At 61.3% G+C, this 20204-nt stretch overlaps 1 protein-coding gene across 2 annotated transcripts in view; it reads right to left on the bottom strand.

Annotated features, from left to right (window-relative positions):
- The window catches only part of PNKD (PNKD metallo-beta-lactamase domain containing), a 38491-nt gene extending 30561 nt beyond the window's left edge, over positions 1 to 7930 (bottom strand). For both annotated transcript variants that reach the window (XM_069984799.1, XM_069984800.1), the window contains exons 1-2: positions 7783 to 7930; positions 2575 to 2690 (exon numbers count right to left, since the gene is read on the bottom strand). In XM_069984799.1, the coding sequence (XP_069840900.1) occupies positions 2575 to 2690; positions 7783 to 7922 (256 nt within the window). In that variant the 5' untranslated portion in view covers positions 7923 to 7930. The remainder of the gene's footprint in view (positions 1 to 2574; positions 2691 to 7782) is intronic.
- Positions 7931 to 20204: the final 12274 nt, after the last annotated feature.

A 20204-nucleotide genomic window follows, 5' to 3' on the forward strand; every position in this document is an offset into this window, starting at 1 on the left:
CACTATGTGTGACCTCTCTCTATATCACTATGTGTGACCCCTCTATATCACTATGTGTGACCCCTCTATATCACTATGTGTGACCCCTCTATATCACTATGTGTGACCCCTCTATATCACTATGTGTGACCTCTCTCTATATCACTATGTGTGACCTCTCTATATCACTATGTGTGACCCCTCTATATCACTATGTGTGACCCCTCTCTATATCACTATGTGTGACCCCTCTCTATATCACTATGTGTGACCTCTCTATATCACTATGTGTGACCCCTCTCTATATCACTATGTGTGACCTCTCTCTATATCACTATGTGTGACCTCTCTATATCACTATGTGTGACCCCTCTCTATATAACACTATGTGTGACCTCTCTCTATATCACTATGTGTGACCCCTCTCTATATCACTATGTGTGACCCCTCTCTATATCACTATATGTGACCTCTCTATATCACTATGTGTGACCTCTCTATATCACTATGTGTGACCCCTCTCTATATCACTATGTGTGACCCCTGTATATCACTATGTGTGACCTCTCTATATCACTGTGTGTGACCCCTCTCTCTATATCACTATGTGTGACCCCCCTCTATATCACTATGTGTGACCCCTCTCTATATCACTATGTGTGACCTCTCTATATCACTATGTGTGACCACTCTCTATATCACTATGTGTGACCCCTCTATATCACTGTGTGACCCCTCTATATCACTGTGTGACCCCTCTCTATATCACTATGTGTGACCTCTCTATATCACTATGTGTGACCTCTCTATATCACTATGTGTGACCCCTCTATATCACTATGTGTGACCCCTCTCTATATCACTATGTGTGACCCCTCTCTATATCACTATGTGTGACCCCTCTCTATATCACTATGTGTGACCTCTCTCTATATCACTATGTGTGACCTCTCTCTATATCACTATGTGTGACCCCTCTATATCACTATGTGTGACCCCTCTCTATATCACTTTGTGTGACCCCTCTCTATATCACTATGTGTGACCCCTCTCTATATCACTATGTGTGACCCCTCTATATCACTGTGTGACCCCTCTATATCACTGTGTGACCCCTCTCTATATCACTATAACTCCCCTGGGGTCTGATCCCTCCCATTATCTCTCCCCGCCCTCGGGTTGGCTGTGGGGGGGGGGGGGGGGGGGGCGCCATAACTATAGGAGGTCTCCCGCAGTGATCAGCTGATCCCTCTCATACACACATGGATGGACAGAATCCTGATCAGTAGAGAATCATTAACCTGGCGGGTGACAGAGTCCGCTGTGTGTGAGGACATAAAGCCGAAGTGGCCCCGGGCCCCCGGCAGACGTCAGGCAGTAGATTGGGGTTTCTTTCTGTGTAACTGATGGTGGGGGAGGGGAGATCTCCGGCAGGATAGAAGGGGGTCTCCTCCCACCTCCACAGAACTGCGCCCCATCCCGTCTACAGGAGGCATCTGGTATAACAACACTAAGGGCCACCCAAAAACAGGAGTGTCCCCTACGAGGGAGGTCACCTGCTGCCCCCCATGGTCATACACACTACAGCTCCGGGGCCCCCATGGGTAATAACCCCTACAGCTCCGGGGCCCCCATGGTTAATAACCCCTACAGCTCCGGGGCCCCCAAGGTCATACACTCTACAGCTCCGGGGCCCCCAAGGTCATACACCCTACAGCTCCGGGGCCCCCATGGTTAATAACCCCTACAGCTCCGGGGCCCCCATGGTTAATAACCCCTACAGCTCCGGGGCCCCCATGGGTAATAACCCCTACAGCTCCGGGGCCCCCATGGGTAATAACCCCTACAGCTCCGGGGCCCCCATGGGTAATAACCCCTACAGCTCCGGGGCCCCCATGGGTAATAACCCCTACAGCTCCGGGGCCCCCATGGGTAATAACCCCTACAGCTCCGGGGCCCCCATGGTTAATAACCCCTACAGCTCCGGGGCCCCCATGGTTAATAACCCCTACAGCTCCGGGGCCCCCATGGTTAATAACCCCTACAGCTCCGGGGCCCCCATGGTTAATAACCCCTACAGCTCCGGGGCCCCCATGGGTAATAACCCCTACAGCTCCGGGGCCCCCATGGGTAATAACCCCTACAGCTCCGGGGCCCCCATGGTTAATAACCCCTACAGCTGCGGGGCCCCCATGGTTAATAACCCCTACAGCTCCGGGGCCCCCATGGGTAATAACCCCTACAGCTGCGGGGCCCCCATGGGTAATAACCCCTACAGCTCCGGGGCCCCCATGGGTAATAACCCCTACAGCTCCGGGGCCCCCATGGTTAATAACCCCTACAGCTCCGGGGCCCCCATGGTTAATAACCCCTACAGCTCCGGGGCCCCCATGGTTAATAACCCCTACAGCTCCGGGGCCCCCATGGTTAATAACCCCTACAGCTCCGGGGCCCCCATGGGTAATAACCCCTACAGCTCTGGGGCCCCCATGGTTAATAACCCCTACAGCTCCGGGGCCCCCATGGGTAATAACCCCTACAGCTCCGGGGCCCCCATGGGTAATAACCCCTACAGCTCCGGGGCCCGCCACTTACCACTGAACACTATGGCCTGGGTGGAGGAATGGCCCTGTGGGTAGCGCTCTCGCGCCTTCCTCAGCTGTCTCTTATAGAAGAGGTATCCGAGCCGGGTGCGGGTGTAGAGGCCATACCTGGAGGACGAGACAACGGAGAGTGTCAGTCACACCTTACTGTATAGTATATAGCAGAGTATAGAGAGCACTGCAGGGTATACAGGTATCTGCGGATGTTACAGGGGAGTCTGGGGGTGAAGCGGGTATACAGGTATGTAGGCCCTTCTCTTATAGAGAGCACAGACTGAAGGGGTTAACTTTACATATAACACTCTGGGAGTGCTTGAGGGGAGGGCGGCCATCACATCTACCAGTATACCAGAACAACGTCCCCATCATCCCCCGAGGTGCGGCCATCACATCTACCAGTATAAAAGAACAACGTCCCCATCATCCCCCGAGGTGCGGCCATCACATCTACCAGTATAAAAGAACAACGTCCCCATCATCCCCCGAGGTGCGGCCATCACATCTACCAGTATAAAAGAACAACGTCCCCATCATCCCCCGAGGTGCGGCCATCACATCTACCAGTATAAAAGAACAACGTCCCCATCATCCCCCGAGGTGCGGCCATCACATCTACCAGTATAAAAGAACAACGTCCCCATCATCCCCCGAGGTGCGGCCATCACATCTACCAGTATAAAAGAACAACGTCCCCATCATCCCCCGAGGTGCGGCCATCACATCTACCAGTATAAAAGAACAACGTCCCCATCATCCCCCGAGGTGCGGCCATCACATCTACCAGTATAAAAGAACAACGTCCCCATCATCCCCCGAGGTGCGGCCATCACATCTACCAGTATAAAAGAACAACGTCCCCATCATCCCCCGAGGTGCGGCCATCACATCTACCAGTATAAAAGAACAACGTCCCCATCATCCCCCGAGGTGCGGCCATCACATCTACCAGTATAAAAGAACAACGTCCCCATCATCCCCCGAGGTGCGGCCATCACATCTTCCAGTATACCAGAACAACGTCCCCATCATCCCCCGAGGTGCGGCCATCACATCTACCAGTATAAAAGAACAACGTCCCCATCATCCCCCGAGGTGCGGCCATCACATCTATCAGTATACCAGAACAACGTCCCCATCATCCCCCGAGGTGCGGCCATCACATCTACCAGTATAAAAGAACAACGTCCCCATCATCCCCCGAGGTGCGGCCATCACATCTACCAGTATAAAAGAACAACGTCCCCATCATCCCCCGAGGTGCGGCCATCACATCTACCAGTATAAAAGAACAACGTCCCCATCATCCCCCGAGGTGCGGCCATCACATCTACCAGTATAAAAGAACAACGTCCCCATCATCCCCCGAGGTGCGGCCATCACATCTACCAGTATAAAAGAACAACGTCCCCATCATCCCCCGAGGTGCGGCCATCACATCTACAGTATAAAAGAACAACGTCCCCATCATCCCCCGAGGTGCGGCCATCACATCTACCAGTATAAAAGAACAACGTCCCCATCATCCCCCGAGGTGGGCCATCACATCTACCAGTATACCAGAACAACGTCCCCATCATCCCCCGAGGTGCGGCCATCACATCTACCAGTATAAAAGAACAACGTCCCCATCATCCCCCGAGGTGCGGCCATCACATCTACCAGTATACAAGAACAACGTCCCCATCATCCCCCGAGGTGCGGCCATCACATCTACCAGTATAAAAGAACAACGTCCCCATCATCCCCCGAGGTGCGGCCATCACATCTACCAGTATAAAAGAACAACGTCCCCATCATCCCCCGAGGTGCGGCCATCACATCTACCAGTATAAAAGAACAACGTCCCCATCATCCCCCGAGGTGCGGCCATCACATCTACCAGTATAAAAGAACAACGTCCCCATCATCCCCCGAGGTGCGGCCATCACATCTACCAGTATAAAAGAACAACGTCCCCATCATCCCCCGAGGTGCGGCCATCACATCTTCCAGTATACCAGAACAACGTCCCCATCATCTATAGTAGTAGAGCCAGTGCATCAGGCTATCACGCCGTACATAGGCCGCGCTCTGTGAGCTCCAGGCTATCACGCTGTACATAGGCCGCGCTCTGTGAGCTCCGGGCTATCACGCCGTACATAGGCCGCGCTCTGTGAGCTCCGGGCTACCACGCCGTACATAGGCCGCGCTCTGTGAGCTCCGGGCTATCACGCCGTACATAGGCCGCGCTCTGTGAGCTCCGGGCTATCACGCCGTACATAGGCCGCGCTCTGTGAGCTCCGGGCTATCACGCCGTACATAGGCCGCGCTCTGTGAGCTCCGGGCTATCACGCCGTACATAGGCCGCGCTCTGTGAGCTCCGGGCTATCACGCCGTACATAGGCCGCGCTCTGTGAGCTCCGGGCTATCACGCCGTACATAGGCCGCGCTCTGTGAGCTCCGGGCTATCACGCCGTACATAGGCCGCGCTCTGTGAGCTCCGGGCTATCACGCCGTACATAGGCCGCGCTCTGTGAGCTCCGGGCTATCACGCCGTACATAGGCCGCGCTCTGTGAGCTCCGGGCTATCACGCCGTACATAGGCCGCGCTCTGTGAGCTCCGGGCTATCACGCCGTACATAGGCCGCGCTCTGTGAGCTCCGGGCTATCACGCCGTACATAGGCCGCGCTCTGTGAGCTCCGGGCTATCACGCCGTACATAGGCCGCGCTCTGTGAGCTCCGGGCTATCACGCCGTACATAGGCCGCGCTCTGTGAGCTCCGGGCTATCACGCCGTACATAGGCCGCGCTCTGTGAGCTCCGGGCTATCACGCCGTACATAGGCCGCGCTCTGTGAGCTCCGGGCTATCACGCCGTACATAGGCCGCGCTCTGTGAGCTCCGGGCTATCACGCCGTACATAGGCCGCGCTCTGTGAGCTCCAGGCTATCACACAGTACATAGGCCGCGCTCTGTGAGCTCCGGGCTATCACGCCGTACATAGGCCGCGCTCTGTGATCTCCAGGCTATCACACAGTACATAGGCCGCGCTCTGTGAGCTCCGGGCTATCACGCCGTACATAGGCCGCGCTCTGTGAGCTCCGGGCTATCACGCCGTACATAGGCCGCGCTCTGTGAGCTCCGGGCTATCACGCCGTACATAGGCCGCGCTCTGTGAGCTCCGGGCTATCACGCCGTACATAGGCCGCGCTCTGTGAGCTCCGGGCTATCACGCCGTACATAGGCCGCGCTCTGTGAGCTCCGGGCTATCACGCCGTACATAGGCCGCGCTCTGTGAGCTCCGGGCTATCACGCCGTACATAGGCCGCGCTCTGTGAGCTCCGGGCTATCACGCCGTACATAGGCCGCGCTCTGTGAGCTCCAGGCTATCACACTGTACATAGGCCGCGCTCTGTGAGCTCCAGGCTATCACGCCGTACATAGGCCGCGCTCTGTGAGCTCCAGGCTATCACGCCGTACATAGGCCGCGCTCTGTGAGCTCCAGGCTATCACGCCGTACATAGGCCGCGCTCTGTGAGCTCCAGGCTATCACACTGTACAGATTCTGTGGTCACCGTGACAATGCTCTCTCTGTACCGCAGAACATCGCTCCCCTCTAGAGTCACAAGACGCCTTCAGATCACTTTGCTGCAGGACAGAGCTCCAGGTCACATGATGTGATGGGTCACATTACTGGCATCCTGCAGAACATCGCACCATGGCAAGGACAATGCATAAAACCGAGAAAGCACATTCTGCAGAGCATCGCTCCTCATTCATACAGCATGTAGTCTGCAGAGCATCGCTCCTCATTCATACAGCATGTAGTCTGCAGAGCATCTCTCCTCATTCATACAGCATATAGTCTGCAGAGCATCGCTCCTTATTCATACAGCATATAGTCTGCAGAGCATCGCTCCTCATTCATACAGCATGTAGTCTGCAGAGCATCTCTCCTCATTCATACAGCATATAGTCTGCAGAGCATCGCTCCTTATTCATACAGCATATAGTCTGCAGAGCATCGCTCATTCATACAGCATTTAGTCTGCAGAGCATCGCTCCTCATTCATACAGCATATAGTCTGCAGAGCATCGCTCCTCATTCATACAGCATGTAGGCTGCAGAGCATCGCTCCTCATTCATACAGCATGTAGTCTGCAGAGCATCGCTCCTCATTCATACAGCATATAGTCTGCAGAGCATCGCTCCTCATTCATACAGCATGTAGTCTGCAGAGCATCGCTCCTCATTCATACAGCATATAGTCTGCAGAGCATCGCTCCTCATTCATACAGCATATAGTCTGCAGAGCATCGCTCCTCATTCATACAGCATATAGTCTGCAGAGCATCGCTCCTCATTCATACAGCATGTAGTCTGCAGAGCATCGCTCCTTATTCATACAGCATATAGTCTGCAGAGCATCGCTCCTCATTCACACAGCATATAGTCTGCAGAGCATCGCTCCTCATTCATACAGCATATAGTCTGCAGAGCATCGCTCCTCATTCATACAGCATGTAGTCTGCAGAGCATCGCTCCTCATTCATACAGCATGTAGTCTGCAGAGCATCGCTCCTCATTCATACAGCATATAGTCTGCAGAGCATCGCTCCTCATTCATACAGCATATAGTCTGCAGAGCATCGCTCCTCATTCATACAGCATATAGTCTGCAGAGCATCGCTCCTCATTCATACAGCATGTAGTCTGCAGAGCATCGCTCCTTATTCATACAGCATATAGTCTGCAGAGCATCGCTCCTCATTCACACAGCATATAGTCTGCAGAGCATCGCTCCTCATTCATACAGCATATAGTCTGCAGAGCATCGCTCCTCATTCATACAGCATGTAGTCTGCAGAGCATCGCTCCTCATTCATACAGCATATAGTCTGCAGAGCATCGCTCCTCATTCATACAGCATATAGTCTGCAGAGCATCGCTCCTCATTCATACAGCATATAGTCTGCAGAGCATCGCTCCTCATTCATACAGCATATAGTCTGCAGAGCATCGCTCCTCATTCATACAGCATGTAGGCTGCAGAGCATCGCTCCCCCACCACCGTACATAGTCTGCAGAGCATCGCACACAGCAGGTGTCGCACCAGTGATTGGGAGGTGGCGCAGGATTTGTGCCTGTATTTCCTATAATTCTATGAGGAGCCGCATCAGCCGCACAGTGTGTGTGAACGAGGTGCAGCGGGCAGACTCACGCGATCCTGAAGAACGGCTTCTCGGTCCTCGCCATCAGGGCCCGGGGTAGGCAGCTGCGGAGCCGCAACAGAAGCGCAAGGAAACCGCAGCACGAGCAGCAGACGGCGGCCGCGGCCAGGAGCATCAGCAGCGCCGGCATAGCCCCGCCCTCCGCCTCATCTACATGGCCACGCCTCCATCGCGTCTAAGGTATAAGAAGCGCCGACATAGCCCCGCCCTCCGCCTCATCTACATGGCCACGCCTCCACCGCGTCTAAGGTATAAGAAGCGCCGACATAGCCCCGCCCTCCGCCTCATCTACATGGCCACGCCTCCACCGGTACGAGTATCACAGCAGGCGATGGGAGTGAGGAGGAGGAGCCCAGCCGTCACAGATCATAGAACCAACGCTCGGCCATTACTTTATTTACATAACCACGCCCATAGAAAGATTTCCCTTCACTAGTAAAAAGACGGGAGATAGCGACCTCTGGTGGCCGAGACGGGAAACTGCGTGAGCGTGTTATTATACCCAGATTATTATTATTATTATTATTATTATTATTATTATTAATATTATTATTATAAACAGCATCATATTATACCCCGATTATTATTATCACCAGCATCCGCGCAGTGCAGGGAGCGTACGGCAGGTGGCGCTGTGTCTCGGGCAGTGAGTGTCCGGCAGGTGGCGCTGTATCTCGGGCAGTAAAGTGCAGGGAGTGTCCGGCAGGTGGCGCTGTGTCTCTCGGGCAGTGCAGTGCAGGGAGTGTCCGGCAGGTGGCGCTGTGTCTCGGGCAGTGTAAGGAGTGTCCGGCAGGTGGCGCTGTGTCTCTCGGGCAGTGCAGTGTAAGGAGTGTCCGGCAGGTGGCGCTGTGCCTCAGGCAGTGCAGTGCAGGGAGTGTCCGGCAGGTGGCGCTGTGTCTCGGGCAGTGTCCGGCAGGTGGCGCTGTGTACCTCGCTCTCGGGCAGTGCAGAGCAGGGAGAGTCCGGCAGGTGGCGCTGTGTCTCGGGCAGTGCAGTGCAGGGAGTGTCCGGTACGTGGCGCTTTGTCTCGGGCATTGCAGGCAGGGAGTGTCCAGCAGGTGGCGCTGTGTACCTCGCTCTCGGGCAGTGCAGTGCAGGGAGTGTCTGGCAGGTGGCGCTGTGTCTAGGGCAGTAAAGTGCAGGGAGTGTCTGGCAGGTGGCGCTGTGTCTCTAGGGCAGTGCAGTGCAGGGAGTGTCCAGCAGGTGGCGCTCTGTCTCGGGCAGTGCAGGAAGTGTCCTGCAGGTGGCGCTGTGTCTCGGGCAGTAAAGTGCAGGGAGTGTCCGGCAAGTGGCGCTGTGTCTCTCGGGCAGTGCAGTGCAGGGAGTGTCCGGCAGGTGGCGCTGTGTCTCGGGCAGTGCAGGGAGTGTCCGGCAGGTGGCGCTGTGCCTCGGGCAGTGCAGTGCAGGGAGTGTCCGGCAGGTGGCGCTGTGTCTCGGGCAGTGCAGGCAGTGTCCGGCAGGTGGCGCTGTGTACCTCGCTCTCGGTCAGTGCAGAGCAGGAAGTGTCCAGCAGGTGGCGCTGTGTCTCCGGTAGTGCAGGGAGTGTCCGGCAGGTGGCGCTGTGTCTCGGACAGTGAGTGTCCGGCAGGTGGCGCTGTGCCTCAGGCAGTGCAGCGCAGGGAGTGTCCGGCAGGTGGCGCTGTGTCTCGGGCAGTGCAGGGGGTGTCCGGCAGGTGGCGCTCTGTCTCGGGCAGTGAGTGTCCGGCAGGTCGCGCTGTGTCTCGGGCCGTGCAGTGCAGGGAGTGTCCGGCAGGTGGCGCTGTGTCTCGGACAGTGCAGGGAGTGTCCGGCAGGTGGCGCTGTGTCTCGGGCAGTGCAGTGAGTGTCCGGCACGTGGCGCTGTCTCTTGGGCAGTGCAGTGCAGGGAGTGTCCGGCAGGTGGCGCTGTGTACCTCGCTCTCAGGCAGTGCAGTGCAGGGAGCGTACGGCAGGTGGCGCTGTGTCTCGGGCAGTGAGTGTCCGGCAGGTGGCGCTGTATCTCGGGCAGTAAAGTGCAGGGAGTGTCCGGCAGGTGGCGCTGTGTCTCTCGGGCAGTGCAGTGCAGGGAGTGTCCGGCAGGTGGCGCTGTGTCTCGGGCAGTGTAAGGAGTGTCCGGCAGGTGGCGCTGTGTCTCTCGGGCAGTGCAGTGTAAGGAGTGTCCGGCAGGTGGCGCTGTGCCTCAGGCAGTGCAGTGCAGGGAGTGTCCGGCAGGTGGCGCTGTGTCTCGGGCAGTGCAGGCAGTGTCCGGCAGGTGGCGCTGTGTACTTCGCTCTCGGGCAGTGCAGAGCAGGGAGAGTCCGGCAGGTGGCGCTGTGTCTCGGGCAGTGCAGTGCAGGGAGTGTCCGGTACGTGGCGCTTTGTCTCGGGCATTGCAGGCAGGGAGTGTCCAGCAGGTGGCGCTGTGTACCTCGCTCTCGGGCAGTGCAGTGCAGGGAGTGTCTGGCAGGTGGCGCTGTGTCTAGGGCAGTAAAGTGCAGGGAGTGTCTGGCAGGTGGCGCTGTGTCTCTAGGGCAGTGCAGTGCAGGGAGTGTCCAGCAGGTGGCGCTCTGTCTCGGGCAGTGCAGGAAGTGTCCTGCAGGTGGCGCTGTGTCTCGGGCAGTAAAGTGCAGGGAGTGTCCGGCAAGTGGCGCTGTGTCTCTCGGGCAGTGCAGTGCAGGGAGTGTCCGGCAGGTGGCGCTGTGTCTCGGGCAGTGCAGGGAGTGTCCGGCAGGTGGCGCTGTGCCTCGGGCAGTGCAGTGCAGGGAGTGTCCGGCAGGTGGCGCTGTGTCTCGGGCAGTGCAGGCAGTGTCCGGCAGGTGGCGCTGTGTACCTCGCTCTCGGTCAGTGCAGAGCAGGGAGTGTCCAGCAGGTGGCGCTGTGTCTCCGGTAGTGCAGGGAGTGTCCGGCAGGTGGCGCTGTGTCTCGGACAGTGAGTGTCCGGCAGGTGGCGCTGTGCCTCAGGCAGTGCAGCGCAGGGAGTGTCCGGCAGGTGGCGCTGTGTCTCGGGCAGTGCAGGGGGTGTCCGGCAGGTGGCGCTCTGTCTCGGGCAGTGAGTGTCCGGCAGGTCGCGCTGTGTCTCGGGCCGTGCAGTGCAGGGAGTGTCCGGCAGGTGGCGCTGTGTCTCGGACAGTGCAGGGAGTGTCCGGCAGGTGGCACTGTGTCTCGGGCAGTGCAGTGAGTGTCCGGCACGTGGCGCTGTCTCTTGGGCAGTGCAGTGCAGGGAGTGTCCGGCAGGTGGCGCTGTGTACCTCGCTCTCAGGCAGTGCAGTGCAGGGAGTGTTCGGCAGGTGGCGCTTTGTCCCTTGCTCTCGGGCAGTGCAGTGCAGGGAGTGTCCGGCAGGTGGCGCTGTGTCTCGGGCAGTGCAGAGAGTGTCCGGCAGGTGGCGCTTGTCTCGGGCAGTAAAGTGCAGGGACTGTCCGGCAGGTGGCGCTGTGTCTCTCAGGCAGTGCAGTGCAGGGAGTGTCCGGCAGGTGGGGCTGTCTCGGGCAGTGCAGGGAGTGTCCGGCAGGTGGCGCTGTGTCTCGGGTAGTGCAGTGCAGGGAGTGTCCGGCAGGTGGAGCTGTGTCACGGGCAGTGCAGGCAGGAAGTGTCCAGCAGGTGGCGCTGTGTACCTCGCTCTCGGGCAGTGCAGTGCAGGGAGTGATCGGCAGGTGGCGCTGTGTCCCTCGCTCTCGGGCAGTGTAGTGCAGGAAGTGTCCGGCAGGTGGCGATGTGTCTCGGGCAGTGCAGGGAGTGTCCGGCAGATGGCGCTGTGTCTCGGGCAGTAAAGTGCAGGGAGTGTTCGGCAGGTGGCGCTGTGTCTCTCGGGCAGTGCAGTGCAGGGAGTGTCCGGCAGGTGGCGCTGTCTCTCGGGCAGTGCAGTGCAGGGAGTGTCCGGCAGGTGGCGCTGTGTACCTCGCTCTCAGGCAGTGCAGTGCAGGGAGTGTTCGGCAGGTGGCGCTGTGTCTAGGGCAGTAAAGTGCAGGGAGTGTCCGGCAGGTGGCGCTGTGTCTCTCGGGCAGTGCAGTGCAGGGAGTGTCCGGCAGGTGGCGCTGTGTCTCGGGCAGTGCAGGGAGTGTCCTGCAGGTGGCGCTGTGTCTCGGGCAGTGCAGTGCAGGGAGTGTCCGGCAGGTGTCGCTGTGTCTCGGACAGTGCAGAGCAGGGAGTGTCCGGCAGGTGGCGCTGTATACCTCGCTCTCGGGCAGGGCAGTGCAGGGAGTGTTCAGCAGGTGGCGCTGTGTCCCTCGCTCTCGGGCAGTGCAGTGCAGGGAGTGTCCAGCAGGTGTCGCTGTGTCTCGGGCAGTGCAGTGCAGGGAGTGTCTGGCAGGTGGCGCTGTGTCTCGGGCAGTGAGTGTCCGGCAGGTGGCGTTGTGTCTCGGGCAGTGCAGTGCAGGGAGTGTCCGGCACGTCGCGCTGTGTCTCGGGCAGTGCAGTGCAAGGAGTGTCCGGCAGGTGGCGCTGTGTCTCAGGCAGTGCAGTGCAGGGAGTGTCCGGCAGGTGGCGCTGTGTACCTCGCTCTCGGGCAGTGCAGTCCAGGGAGTGTTCGGCAGGTGGCGCTGTGTCCCTCGCTCTCGGGCAGTGCAGTGCAGGGAGTGTCCGGCAGGTGGCGCTGTGTACCTCGCTCTCGGGCAGTGCAGTCCAGGGAGTGTTCGGCAGGTGGCGCTGTGTCCCTCGCTCTCGGGCAGTGCAGTGCAGGTAGTGTCCGGCCGGTGGCGCTGTGTCTCGGGCAGTGCAGGGAGTGTCCAGCAGGTGGCGCTGTGTCTCGGGCAGTGCAGTGCAGGGAGTCAGGCAGTGCTGGGAGTGTCCGGCAGGTGGCGCTGTGTCTCGGGCAGTGAGTGTCCAGCAGGTGGCGCTGTGTCTCGGGCAGTGCAGTGCAGGGAGTGTCCGGCAGGTGGCGCTGTGTCTCGGGCAGTGCAGGGAGTGTTCGGCAGGTGGCGCTGTGTCTCGGGCAGTGAGTGTCCGGCAGGTGGCGCTGTGTCTCGGGCAGTGCAGTGAGTGTCCGGCACTTGGCGCTGTCTCTCGGGCAGTGCAGGGAGTGTCTGGCAGGTGGCGTTGTGTACCTCGCTCTCAGGCAGTGCAGTGCAGGGAGTGTTCGGCAGGTGGCGCTGTGTCCCTCGCTCACGGGCAGTGCAGTGCATGGAGTGTCCAGCATGTGGCGCTGTGTCTCGGGCAGTGCAGTGCAGGGAGTGTCCGGCACGTGGCGCTGTGTCTCGGGCAGTGCAGTGCAAGGAGTGTCCGGCAGGTGGCGCTGTGTCTCAGGCAGTGCAGTGCAGGGAGTGTCCGGCAGGTGGCGCTGTGTACCTCGCTCTCGGGCAGTGCAGTCCAGGGAGTGTTCGGCAGATGGCGCTTTGTCCCTCGCTCTCGGGTAGTGCAGTGCAGGGAGTGTCCGGCAGGTGGCGCTGTGTCTCGGGCAGTGCAGGGAGTGTCCGGCAGATGGCGCTGTTTCTCGGGCAGTAAAGTGCAGGGAGTGTCCGGCAGGTGGCGCTGTGTCTCTCGGCAGTGCAGTGCAGGGAGTGTCCAGCAGGTGGCGATGTGTCTCAGGCAGTGCAGGGAGTGTCCGGCAGGTGGCGCTGTGTCTCGGGCAGTGAGTGTCCAGCAGGTGGCGCTGTGTCTCGGGCAGTGTAGTGCAGGGAGTGTCCGGCAGGTGGCGCTGTGTCTCGGGCAGTGCAGGGAGTGTCCGTCAGGTCGCGCTGTGTCTCGGGCAGTGAGTGTCCGGCAGGTGGCGCTGTGTCTCGGGCAGTGCAGTGAGTGTCCGGCACGTGGCGCTGTCTCTCGGGCAGTGCAGTGCAGGGAGTGTCTGGCAGGTGGCGCTGTGTACCTCGCTCTCAGGCAGTGCAGTGCAGGGAGTGTTTGGCAGGTGGCGCTGTGTCCCTCGCTCACGGGCAGTGCAGTGCATGGAGTGTCCAGCAGGTGGCGCTGTGTCTCGGGCAGTGCAGGGAGTGTCCGGCAGGTGGCGATGTGTCTCGGGTAGTAAAGTGTAGGGAGTGTCCGGCAGGTGGCGCTGTGTCTCTCGGGCAGTGCAGTGCAGGGAGTGTCCGGCAGGTGGGGCTGTGTCTCGGGCAGTGCAGGGAGTGTCCGGCAGGTGGGGCTGTGTCTCGGGCAGTGCAGGGAGTGTCCGGCAGGTGGCGCTGTGTCTCTTGGGCAGTGCAGTGCAGGGAGTGTCCGGCAGGTGGGCCTGTGTCTCGGGCAGTGCAGGGAGTGTCCGGCAGGTGTCGCTGTGTCTCGGGCAGTGCAGAGCAGGGAGTTTTCAGCAGGTGGCGCTGTGTACCTCGGTCTCGGCCAGTGCAGTGCAGGGAGTTTTCGGCAGGTGGCGCTGTGTCCCTCGCTCTCATGCAGTGCAGGGAGTGTCGAGCAGGTGGCACTCTGTCTCGGGCAGTGCAGGGAGTGTCCGGCAGGTGGCGCTGTGTCTCGGGCAGTGCAGTGCAGGGAGTTTCCGGCAGGTGTCGCTGTGTCTCGGGCAGTGCAGAGCAGGGAGTTTTCGGCAGGTGGCGCTGTGTACCTCGGTCTCGGGCAGTGCAGTGCACGGAGTTTTCGGAAGGTGGCGCTGTGTCCCTCGCTCTCGGGCAGTGCAGTGCAGAGAGTGTCCAGCCGGTGGCGCTCTGTCTCGGGCAGTGCAGGGAGTGTCCGGCAGGTGGTGCTGTGTCTCGGGCAGGGCAGGGAGTGTCTGGCAGGTGGCGATGTGTCTCGGGCAGTGAGTGTCCGGCAGGTGGCGCTGTGTCTCGGGCAGTGCAGTGCAGGGAGTGTCCGGCACGTGGCACTGTGTCTCGGGCAGTGCAGTGCAGGGAGTGTCCGGCAGGTGGCGCTGTGTCTCGGGCAGTGCAGGAAGTGTCCAGCAGGTGGCGCTGTGTCTCTCGGGCAGTGCAGTGCAGGGTGTGTTCCGCAGGTGGCGCTGTGTCTCGGGCAGTGCAATACAGGGAGCGTCCGGCAGGTGGCGCTGTGTCTCTCGGGCAGTGCAGTCGAGGGAGTGTCCGGCAGGTGGCCCTGTGTCCCTCGCTCTCGGGCAATGCAGTGCAGGGTGTGTCCGTCAGGTGGAGCTGTGTTTCGGGCAGTGCAGGGAGTGTCCAGCAGGTGGCGCTGTGTCCCTCGCTCTCGGGCAGTGCAGTGCAGGGAGTGTTCGACAGGTGGCACTGTGTCTCGGGCAGTGCAGTGCAGGGAGTGTCCGGCAGGTGGCGCTGTGTCTCGGGCAGTGCTGGGAGTGTCCGGCAGGTGGCGCTGTGTCCCTCGCTCTCGGGCAGTAAAGTGCAGGGACTGTCCGGCAGGTGGCGCTGTGTCTCGAGCAGTGAGTGTCCGGCAGGTGGCACTGTGTCTCGGGCAGTGTACTGCAGGGAGTGTCCGGCAGGTGGCGCTGTGTCTCTCGGGCAGTGCAGGGAGTGTCCGGCAGGTGGCCCTGTGTCCCTCGCTCTCGGGAAGTGCACTGCAGGAAATGTCCGGCAGGTGGCGCTGTGTCTCAGGCAGTGCAGGGAGTGTCCGGCAGGTGGCGCTGTGTCTCGGGCAGTGCAGTGCAGTGAGTGTCCGTGTCTCGGGCAGTGCAGTGCAGGGAATGTCCGGCAGGTGGCGCTGTGCCTCGGGCAGTGCAGAGCAGGGAGTGTCCGGCAGGTGGCGCTGTGCCTCAGGCAGTGCTGTGCAGGGAGTGTCCGGCAGGTGGCACTGTGTCTTTCGGGCAGTGCAGTCCAGGGAGTGTCCGGCAGGTGGCGCTGTGTCTCGGGCAGTGCAGTGCAGGGAGTGTCCGGCAGGTGGCGCTGTGTCTCGGACAGTGCAGTGCAGGTAGTGTCCGGCAGGTGGCGCTGTGTCTCTCGGGCAATGCAGTGCAGGGAGTGTCCGGAAGGTGGCGCTGTGTCTCTCGGGCAGTGCAGTGCAGGGAGTGTCCGGCAGGTGGCGCTGTGTCTCTCGGGCAGTGCAGTCCAGGGAGTGTCCGGCAGGTGGCGCTGTGTCTCGGGCAGTGCAGGGAGTGTCCGGCAGGTGGCCCTGTGTCCCTCGCTCTCGGGAAGTGCACTGCAGGAAATGTCCGGCAGGTGGCGCTGTGTCTCAGGCAGTGCAGGGAGTGTCCGGCAGGTGGCGCTGTGTCTCGGGCAGTGCAGTGCAGTGAGTGTCCGTGTCTCGGACAGTGCAGTGCAGGGAATGTCCGGCAGGTGGCGCTGTGCCTCGGGCAGTGCAGAGCAGGGAGTGTCCGGCAGGTGGCGCTGTGCCTCAGGCAGTACTGTGCAGGGAGTGTCCGGCAGGTGGCGCTGTGTCTTTCGGGCAGTGCAGTGCAGGGAGTGTCCGGCAGGTGGCGCTGTGTCTCGGACAGTGCAGTGCAGGTAGTGTCCGGCAGGTGGCGCTGTGTCTCTCGGGCAATGCAGTGCAGGGAGTGTCCGGCAGGTGGCGCTGTGTCTCTCGGGCAGTGCAGTGCAGGGAGTGTCCGGCAGGTGGCGCTGTGTCTCTCGGGCAGTGCAGTCCAGGGAGTGTCCGGCAGGTGGCGCTGTGTCTCGGGCAGTGCAGGGAGTGTCCGGCAGGTGGCGCTGTGTCTCGGGCAGTGCAGTGCAGGGAGTGTTCGGCAGGTGGCGCTGTGTCTCCGGCAGTGCAGGGAGTGTCCAGAAGGTGGCGCTGTGTCTCGGGCAGTGAGTGTCCGGCAGGTGGCGCTGTGTCTCTCGGGCAATGCAGTGCAGGGAGTGTCCGGCAGGTGGCGCTGTGTCTCTCGGGCAGTGCAGTGCAGGGAGTGTCCGGCAGGTGGCGCTGTGTCTCTCGGGCAGTGCAGTCGAGGGAGTGTCCGGCAGGTGGCCCTGTGTCCCTCGCTCTCGGGCAATGCAGTGCAGGGAGTGTCCGGCAGGTGGCGCTGTGTCTCTCGGGCAGTGCAGTGCAGGGAGTGTCCGGTAGGTGGCGCTGTGTCTCTCGGGCAGTGCAGTCGAGGGAGTGTCCGGCAGGAGGCCCTGTGTCCCTCGCTCTCGGGCAGTGCAGTGCAGGGAGTGTCCGTCAGGTAGCGCTGTGTCTCTCGGGCAGTGCAGTGCAGGGAGTGTCCGGCAGGTAGCGCTGTGTCTCTCGGGCAGTGCAGTGCAGTGAGTGTCCGGCAGGTGGCGCTGTGTCTCGGGCAGTGCAGTGCAGGGAGTGTCCGGCAGGTGGCGCTGTGTCTCTCGGGCAGTGCAGTCGAGGGAGTGTCCGGCAGGAGGCCCTGTGTCCCTCGCTCTCGGGCAGTGCAGTGCAGGGAGTGTCCGTCAGGTAGCGCTGTGTCTCTCGGGCAGTGCAGTGCAGGGAGTGTCCGGCAGGTAGCGCTGTGTCTCTCGGGCAGTGCAGTGCAGGGAGTGTCCGGCAGGTGGCGCTGTGTCTCGGGCAGTGCAGTGCAGGGAGTGTTCGGCAGGTGGCGCTGTGTCTCCGGCAGTGCAGGGAGTGTCCAGAAGGTGGCGCTGTGTCTCGGGCAGTGAGTGTCCGGCAGGTGGCGCTGTGTCTCTCGGGAAGTGCAGTGCAGGGAGTGTCCGGCAGGTGGCGCTGTGTCTCGGGCAGTGCAGTGCAGGGAGTGTTCGGCAGGTGGCACTGTGTCTCTCGGGCAGTGCAGTCGAGGGAGTGTCCGGCAGGAGGCCCTGTGTCCCTCGCTCTCGGGCAGTGCAGTGCAGGGAGTGTCCGTCAGGTAGCGCTGTGTCTCTCGGGCAGTGCAGTGCAGGGAGTGTCCGGCAGGTAGCGCTGTGTCTCTCGGCAGTGCAGTGCAGGGAGTGTCCGGCAGGTGGCGCTGTGTCTCGGGCAGTGCAGTGCAGGGAGTGTTCGGCAGGTGGCGCTGTGTCTCCGGCAGTGCAGGGAGTGTCCAGAAGGTAGCGCTGTGTCTCGGGCAGTGAGTGTCCGGCAGGTGGCGCTGTGTCTCTCGGGCAGTGCAGTGCAGGGAGTGTCCGGCAGGTGGCGCTGTGTCTCTCGGGCAGTGCAGTCGAGGGAGTGTCCGGCAGGTGGCCCTGTGTCCCTCGCTCTCGGGCAATGCAGTGCAGGGAGTGTCCGGCAGGTGGCGCTGTGTCTCTCGGGCAGTGCAGTGCAGGGAGTGTCCGGCAGGTGGCGCTGTGTCTCTCGGGCAGTGCAGTCGAGGGAGTGTCCGGCAGGAGGCCCTGTGTCCCTCGCTCTCGGGCAGTGCAGTGCAGGGAGTGTCCGTCAGGTAGCGCTGTGTCTCTCGGGCAGTGCAGTGCAGTGCGTGTCCGGCAGGTGGCGCTGTGTCTCGGGCAGTGCAGTGCAGGGAGTGTCCGGCAGGTGGCGCTGTGTCTCGAGCAGTGCAGTGCAGGGAGTGTCCGGCAGGTGGCGCTGTGTCTCGGGCAGTGCAGTGCAGGGAGTGTCCGGCAGGTGGCGCTGTGTCTCGGGCAGTGCAGTGCAGGGAGTGTCCGGCAGCTGGCCCTGTGTCCCTCGCTCTCGGGCAGTGCAGTGCAGGGAGTGTCCGGCAGGTGGCACTGTGTCTCTCGGGCAGTGCAGGGAGTGTCCAGCAGGTGGCGCTGTGTCTCTAAAGCAGTGCAGTGCAGTGAGTGTCCGGCAGGTGGCGCTGTGTCTCGGGCAGCGCAGTGCAGGGAGTGTGCGGCAGGTGGCGCTGTGTCTCGGGCAGTGCAGGTAGTGTCCGGCAGGTGGCGCTGTGTCTCGGGCAGTGCAGTGCAGTGAGTGTCCGGCAGGTGGCGCTGTGTTTAGGGCAGTGCAGTGCAGTGAGTGTACGGCAGGTGGGGCTGTGTCTCGGGCAGTGCAGTGCAGTGAGTGTCTGGCACGTGGCGCTGTGTCTCTAATGCAGTGCAGTGCAGGGAGTGTCCGGCAGGTGGGGCTGTGTCTCGGGCAGTGCAGTGCAGTGAGTGTCCGGCCGGTGGCGCTGTGTCTCTAAGGCAGTGCAGTGCAGTGAGTGTCCGGCAGGTGGCGCTGTGTCTCGGGCAGTGCAGGGAGTGTCCGGCAGGTGGCGCTGTGTCTCGGGCAGTGCAGTGCAGGGAGTGTCCGGCAGGTGGCGCTGTGTCTCGGGCAGTGCAGTGCAGTGAGTGTCCGGCAGGTGGCGCTGTGTTTAGGGCAGTGCAGTGCAGTGAGTGTCCGGCAGGTGGCGCTGTGTCTCTAAGGCAGTGCAGTGCAGGGAGTGTCCGGCAGGTGGGGCTGTGTCTCGGGCAGTTCAGTGCAGTGAGTGTCCGGCAGGTGGCGCTGTGTCTCTAAGGCAGTGCAGTGAGTGTCCGGCAGGTGGCGCTGTGTCTCGGGCAGTGCAGTGCAGTGAGTGTCCGGCAGGTGGCGCTGTGTCTCGGGCAGTGCAGTGCAGGGAGTGTCCGGCAGGTGGCGCTGTGTCTCGGGCAGTGTAGTGCAGTGAGTGTCCGGCAGGTGGCGCTGTGTCTCGGGCAGTGTAGTGCAGTGAGTGTCTGGCAGGTGGCGCTGTGTCTCGGGCAGTGCAGTGCAGGGAGTGTCCGGCAGGTGGCGCTGTGTCTCGGGCAGTGCAGTGCAGGGAGTGTCCGGCAGGTGGCACTGTGTCTCTCGGGCAGTGCAGGGAGTGTCCGGCAGGTGGCGCTGTGTCTCTAAAGCAGTGCAGTTCAGTGAGTGTCCGGCAGGTGGCGCTGTCTCTAAGGCAGTGCAGTGCAGTGAGTGTCCGGCAGGTGGCGCTGTGTCTCGGGCAGTGCAGTGCAGTGAGTGTCCGGCAGGTGGCGCTGTGTCTCGGGCAGTGCAGTGCAGTGAGTGTCCGGCAGGTGGCGCTGTGTCTCGGGCAGTGCAGTGCAGTGAGTGTCCGGCAGGTGGCGCTGTGTCTCGGGCAGTGCAGTGCAGGGATTGTCCGGCAGGTGGCGCTGTGTCTCGGGCAGTGCAGTGCAGTGAGTGTCCGGCAGGTGGCGCTGTGTCTCGGGCAGTGCAGTGCAGTGAGTGTCCGGCAGGTGGCGCTGTGTCTCGGGCAGTGCAGTGCAGTGAGTGTCCGGCAGGTGGCGCTGTGTCTCGGGCAGTGCAGTGCAGTGAGTGTCCGGCAGGTGGCGCTGTGTCTCGGGCAGTGCAGTGCAGTGAGTGTCCGGCAGGTGGCGCTGTGTCTCGGGCAGTGCAGTGCAGTGAGTGTCCGGCAGGTGGCGCTGTGTCTCGGGCAGTGCAGTGCAGTGAGTGTCCGGCAGGTGGCGCTGTGTCTCGGGCAGTGCAGTGCAGTGAGTGTCCGGCAGGTGGCGCTGTGTCTCGGGCAGTGCAGTGCAGTGAGTGTCCGGCAGGTGGCGCTGTGTCTCGGGCAGTACAGTGCAGTGAGTGTCCGGCAGGTGGCGCTGTGTCTCGGGCAGTACAGTGCAGTGAGTGTCCGGCAGGTGGCGCTGTGTCTCGGGCAGTGCAGTGCAGTGAGTGTCCGGCAGGTGGCGCTGTGTCTCGGGCAGTGCAGTGCAGTGAGTGTCCGGCAGGTGGCGCTGTGTCTCGGGCAGTGCAGTGCAGTGAGTGTACGGCAGGTGGGGCTGTGTCTCGGGCAGTGCAGTGCAGGGAGTGTTCGGCAGGTGGCGCTGTGTCTCGGGCAGTGCAGTGCAGGGAGTGTCCGGCAGGTGGCGCTGTGTCTCGGGCAGTGCAGTG

The sequence above is a fragment of the Dendropsophus ebraccatus genome, chromosome 9, assembly GCF_027789765.1.
Source record: "Dendropsophus ebraccatus isolate aDenEbr1 chromosome 9, aDenEbr1.pat, whole genome shotgun sequence".
Lineage (NCBI taxonomy): Eukaryota > Metazoa > Chordata > Amphibia > Anura > Hylidae > Dendropsophus > Dendropsophus ebraccatus.